Raw genomic sequence first — 6369 nt, forward strand, 5'->3', positions numbered from 1 at the left:
ATGAGGTTTTAATAATCTTAAGATAAACGTATTCTACGGACACGTTTAGTTCGTTAATTTAAGTTTTAATTCAAATTGTGATAAATTTTTATTGTAATAAAAAAATTAAATATAACTATTTTAAAAAAAAATTTAGTATAATAAAATTTAAATTCTAAACCCAAATTTGTACCTATTATTCGGAAAAAATGAAAACATCTACCATTGATCTTTGTCGTTACAACGACGTCTCATTTAGAAGTCATTCATCTTCAGGCCCCACAGACACAGACTTCCACAAACTTTTTACTAAAAATAAAAATAAAATAATAAAAATAAAAAAAGGAAAAAAGGAAAAGACGAGGAAAAAGCTCTAGTCATCTGATTGATCACGTTTTGAATGGACAGTGTCTGACTTATTTCTTAATTAATTTTCTCCTCCTAAACTCACTCACCACCACAAACCGCTTATAAATTCCCCACGTCAAATTACATCGTCACCGCCAAAACCTCCATATCTCCGGCTCTTCATTCGCCCACACTTAATTACTGTCATCATTCCTCCATTGACGATTTTCTTGCCTCTTTTCTGGGAGGTTTTCTGCGCATTTAATCTTTTTTTTATTCAATGAGACAATGATAGCAATTGGAGGGAGATCATTGGTGCCAACAAATTCTTCTCAAGGTCTTGGTGTTGTTGGGGTCGAACCACCATCGCTGAAGCCGGGGTTTGTGAGCTTTTCCGATTCTCTTAACGGTTCAAGTTCGAGGGTTTCGATTCGAGCTAAGGCCATGGAGGGTTCGGAAACGGTGAGTGTGACCGTGAGCGACGCGGATTTGAGCATAACGAATGGGCACGCCGGGAATCTAGGTATGGCTTATTGGATTTGGTGGCCTGTTTGGTTGCCGAGAAAACGGTGGGAAAAAAGTTTTTGTTTTTGAGTATTTGGGTCGATTGATGTACGTGGAATTGCTCTTGGAAGGAAGTGTTGTTCTGAGTTTTGGATTATTTTGATTTTGTTTGATTCGTAATGGTTTGGTTTAATGTTTCTTCTTAAATTTAATTTTTTGGTGTTGGATAGGTAACAATGAGAGTATGTTGTCTAGCATTGGGAATTCGACCAACATTAAATGGCATGAATGTTCAATTAAGAAAGCTGAAAGGCAGAAGCTTCTTAAGCAAAAAGGATGTGTCATATGGATCACTGGTCTCAGCGCTTCAGGTTTGTTCCTATCTTTTTCTATTTTAATAAGATCTTGTTTCGTTCATTGATTGGTAAATGTGAAATCTGTATATGATCTAATGATCGACTGGTGTTGAATGATTTTCTAAATTCTGAAACCTATTCCATTTTCATTAGAATTTTCAAGCATATACTAATTCGATGAGGCTCCGAATGCGTTTTTTTAATGATCTGGAAATTCGAGTGAAAATGGAAACCCCAATCAGATAAGGGTGGGAATTTAAATTTATCATAAATTTTACGATGTGTTTATGGACATCTCTGCTGTTGGCTCTTTGATCTACCCGCTGAATTATTAGGTTTCATTTGTTAAGGATCCCGATAACAGGCCTGCCCATTAATTCATTTACGAGGTTTCAAATTTTATTTTTCAGAGTTTAGGTGAATAAATGTCTTGAATTTTGGCAATGTAATTTAGCTAAGCCCCTAGTTGGCTAGTTCAGTTTAGTTGGTGATGAAGAAATTCTTACAATGGTCTCGTGAAATATCAAACTGTTCAATGTCGAATAGTAACAACATTAAATGTATGTGCTTGAACTCTTTGTGCCCGTGTATGGATTGTCTATGTTTACTTATTTGTTCTATATATCCATCTTTTCTTCTTTTTGTTTTTAACTTCAAGTCCAACAATAGGGAAGAGCTCCGTGGCATGTGCTTTGAGTCAGATGTTGCACTGCCGGGGGAAGCTGTCATATGTCCTTGATGGAGATAATGTGAGGCACGGCCTGAATCGTGACCTTAGCTTTAAAGCAGAAGACCGTGCAGAGAACATCCGGAGAATCGGTGAGTCTATTTAGAAAGGACAATGTTAGCTGATGCTCAAGTCTATTCGTACATGTGTGTGTGCATGTACAAATTTGAAGGAGCTGATTTGATTTAATACCTTGAAGCTTGGGTTGTTTACTCAATTGTTGAAACATTTGTCGTGATTAACTGATTATATTGCCTCTTAAGGATTCTGATGAATTTTCTGTATTAATTTCAGGTGAGGTGGCAAAGCTCTTTGCAGATGCTGGACTCATTTGCATTGCTAGTTTGATTTCTCCATACAGAAGGGATCGCGATGCTTGCCGGGCATTGCTAACCGATGGGGATTTTATTGAGGTCGGTGCTTCTCAATCTTATCACTGCTTTCATATTGTGGGTATTAAACAGTGTCTTAGGTAACTTCTATTGCAACAGGTGTTTATGGACATTCCACTTGAAGTTTGTGAGGAAAGAGACCCAAAAGGCCTCTATAAGCTTGCACGTGCAGGAAAGATTAAAGGTAATCTAGAGCTACCTTTGAAATTTTTTGCTTATAGGTTCTGTATTTAACATTCTGCTTATAGATCTGTGCCTATCTTTTAACCTTCAAAGTTTAAAAACGTACACAATTTTTTATTAAGATTTTGTCATTTTTGAAAAGTGAACTGCTATTTTAGTCTCATTTTTCGGTCCCCCCGCCCCGCCTTCTTTTTCATCCTTTTGAACATCTTACACCTCCACACCCGAACACATACACATGCTTAAGCACTCGCATACATATATGTCTTCAACATACATCTAAAAACCTGTGAGTCTTTGTATGGATGTTTCTAGGTAGTTCTGCTGTGTTTTGCTCTTGCTTTGTTAAAAATTGTATGTGTCTACATGTTTGTAACTTTGAATATGGATATTCCTAGCTAGTTCCTTTTTATATCATGACTTGATTTTGGCCGTTAATTTAGATTAGGGCCAGTGGTTCATCTTGCATATATCTTTTTCTTCATGTTTGGTGGATAATACTCAGTCCTAGGGTATTTTGTATGCTTGCTGCTACCCAATTTCGAGTCCATATGCTGATTTATATATGGTACTTGCCTAATATTTGCAGGTTTTACTGGGATTGATGATCCATATGAGCCGCCATTAAATTGTGAGGTACGTGTACTATGGAGCAAAGACTACTTATTCTAAACTACTAGAAATTTGAACAATGCCATTCTAAAGATTCAAGTCTATTCCCCTGTGCCAGGGTGAAACTCTGCCATTTATTGCTAAACTTTAGGAAATAGAACTGGCAAAATGTAGTTGATATATTGAAAGGAGCAAATGCTAGCTAGACTTTACAAGAAGTGTAAAACGGCCGTACACTTGCTTTCCCCTCATGGAACTTTTAGCTTTTAAATCCCCTGATCAAGAACTGCAGAGAGATTTTTTTTTTATATGTTTTGTTTTTTTTGTTTTTTTTTTGTAAATATCCCATCTCAACTTGAGTACTTTGAGATGGGATATTCTTGACTAGCTTTGAGTGTAATTATGCTCATGTCTTACTATAGCTGTCCAACAAGGTCAATCGTTTCTTCATTAAATCTGACTATTGTTAATTATCAATTCTGGTCTATGATTATCAAATTATTTTGTCATCATTTAAAATGGAAGTTTGATGTGACTTTTCTTGTTTTGTCTTCTCCTCAGATAATATTAGGACACAAAGGTGGAGCCTGTGCTTCCCCATGTGAAATGGCCGAAGAAGTGATGTCCTACTTGGGAGAGAAGGGATTCCTCCAGGCATAAAGGAAGGAAGGGGTGATGATATTTGGCCTTGCTTTGTGGGTAACCGAATTTTTTGAATTGTCAAAAAGAAAATTGAACTGAAGATAATACCACTGACTTTCTAAATTAAAAGTTCAGTGCTTTCTCTTCTGTATTATCAAACAAGAGAGAGAAGCTAGTTCAGAAGTTTGTTCTCTTCTCTCTCTCTCCTTTTCTTTCCTTTTTTTTTATATTGTCTGTCAAAAATTTCTTTCTATCATGAAAACTAAGAAAATGCAAAACTAAGAAGAAAAACTTTAGAGAGAGAAACTAGAAAGAGAGTTTCATTAATCTTGTGAAGATATATAAAATAAAGAACTTTAGAGCTCTATTTATAGGAAAATTTTTAACACTATTCACGGTTACTATTTGCATAGTATTTACTATTTACGGTTACTATTTGTACAGTGAGATTTGACATGAACAGTAACTTTGACTGACTTGCATAGTAATTTTAACTGAAGTGGATAACTACTATTCATAACACTCCTTTTTAAATGTCCACCATTCATAATGCCTTATTAAAAACATTGTTAGAAAAACCTAGTGGGATAAAAACCATAGCCAAGGCAAAAAAGAGTACATCATTTATCTATACATGTTTATGCTGCATTGTTAACCTTATCAGGAAAACTTAGTAGGATAAAACCATAATAAGAGAAAAAGAGTATAGTCACGTAAACTCCCCTTCAAATTGACATGTATAGGCATTTCTCATAAATCTCGTAGATGACGCATCTTGATACTGTGGATATGCTTTTTGAATGTTGTAGTGGGAAGTGTTTTATGAAAAAATCTGATGCATTATCACTTGATCGAATATATTGAATATCAATATCATTATTCTTTTCGAGTTCTTGAGAGTATGACTTCGAGGGTATGTGTTTCGTTCTGTCACTTTTGACGTAACCTTCTTTTATTTGAGCGACACATGCTACATTGTCTTCAAATAATACTGTTAGATCTTTCTTGATAGATTGTCCGCAAATTTCTTAGATATGTTGAGTCATAGACATCAATAATGCACATTCTCGACTTGCTTCATGGAGCGCAATAATTTCAGCATGATTTGATGAAGTGACAACAAGTGTTTGCTTTTGTGAACACCATGAAACATCAGTACCTCCACATGTGAACACGTATCTAGTTTGAGACCTGGCTTTATGTGGATCTGACAAATATCCTGCATATGCAAGACCAATCAGCCATTGTTTTGATCCTTTAAGATAAAATAATCCAAAATCAAATATTCCTTAAAGATAACGGAATATATGCTTAATTCCGTTCCAATGTCTTCGTGTAGGAGATGAGCTAAATCTTGCTAATAGATTAGTAGCAAAAACTATATCTAGTTAGGTACAATTAGCAAGATACATAAGAGTTCCTATTGCACTTAAATATGGTACTTCAAGATCGATGACTTCTTCATTATCTTCGCAAGGGCGAAATAGATTCTTTTCAACATTAAGTAATCTAACAATCATTGGAGTACTTAAAAGGTTTGCTTTATTCATATTAAAGCATTTTAAGACATTTTTAGTATAGTTTGATTGATGCACACGTATTCTACTTTGAAGGTGCTCAATTTGTAAACTAAGACAATATTTCATTTTTTCAAGGTCTTTCATTTCAAATTCATCTTTTAAGTAAATCACTACTTCTTGAATTTTTTATGAGTTCCAATGATGTTCAAATCATCGACATAAATTGCGATCATAACAAAACCAGATATTATTCTCTTAATAAAAAGACATGGGCAAATGAGATCATTCACATATCCTTCTTTTGACAAATATTCGCTTAAGCGATTATACTACATGCTTTCGGACTGCTTTAACCTATATAATGATCTTTGTAACTTAATCGAACATATATCTTTAGGTTTTGAACTTAGTGCTTCAGGCATCTTCAATCAATCAGGAATTTTCATATAAATATCAATATCAAGCAATCCGTATAAATAAGCTATAACAACGTTAATAAGACGCATCTCTAAATTTTTAGAAATTGTTAGGCTGATTAAATATTTGAACGTAATTGCATCAATTACGAGAAAATACATTTCCTTATAATCAATCCCGGGTCTTTGTAAAAAAAAACCTTGTGCACAAGTCGAGCTTTATACCTTACAATTTTATTTTTCTTATTGTGTTTTCGCACAAAAACCTATTTGTATCCCACAGGTCACGGCTTCAGGCATTAAGACAATAGGTCCAAAAATTTACGCTTATTAAGCGAATATAACTCAGCCTGTATGGCATCTTTCCATTTGATCCAATCGTGTCTATTTTGGCATTCAGAAATGGATCTTGGTTCAAGATCCTCAGTTCTGTTAATAATTTCACATGCCCCAGAGTAAGAAAATTTTTTATCAATATTTTCAATTTCATTTCGATTTCATAATCCTTTTATATTGATATAGTTAATAAAGATCTCATTATTCTCAAAACCTGATGAATTTTCTACGATATTGAGAATCTCTTTGTTTGTATTATTTTGTGTTTCTCCTAGAACACTTTCCTCCAAATCAGGGTTATTATGCTCATTTGCTCCCTTTCGTTTTCGAGGATTTTTGTCTTTAGAACTGATA

The 6369-nt window shown here is 34.5% G+C and overlaps 1 protein-coding gene across 1 annotated transcript; it reads left to right on the forward strand.

Moving 5' to 3' along the window:
• The first annotated feature begins 445 nt into the window (after nt 1-445).
• Nucleotides 446-3909, forward strand: LOC21387201 (adenylyl-sulfate kinase 3). The gene is made up of 7 exons (XM_010113383.2): nt 446-850; nt 1062-1202; nt 1857-2006; nt 2209-2327; nt 2406-2490; nt 3079-3125; nt 3663-3909. Exons 1-7 carry the CDS (start codon nt 616-618, stop codon nt 3759-3761), a joined length of 876 nt encoding a protein of 291 aa, XP_010111685.1. The 5' UTR covers nt 446-615; the 3' UTR covers nt 3762-3909.
• Nucleotides 3910-6369: the final 2460 nt, after the last annotated feature.

Source organism: Morus notabilis, unplaced genomic scaffold (assembly GCF_000414095.1).
Source record: "Morus notabilis unplaced genomic scaffold, ASM41409v2 Scaffold1728, whole genome shotgun sequence".
In the NCBI taxonomy this organism is placed as follows: domain Eukaryota; kingdom Viridiplantae; phylum Streptophyta; class Magnoliopsida; order Rosales; family Moraceae; genus Morus; species Morus notabilis.

Coding starts and splice junctions, on each gene's coding strand:
- LOC21387201 (XM_010113383.2), top strand. CDS start 616: ATGATAGCAATTGGAGGGAGATCATTGGTGCCAACAAATTCTTCTCAA. Junction 1,203..1,856: donor CACTGGTCTCAGCGCTTCAG/GTTTGTTCCTAT, acceptor GTCCAACAATAG/GGAAGAGCTCCGTGGCATGT. Junction 2,491..3,078: donor ACGTGCAGGAAAGATTAAAG/GTAATCTAGAGC, acceptor TAATATTTGCAG/GTTTTACTGGGATTGATGAT.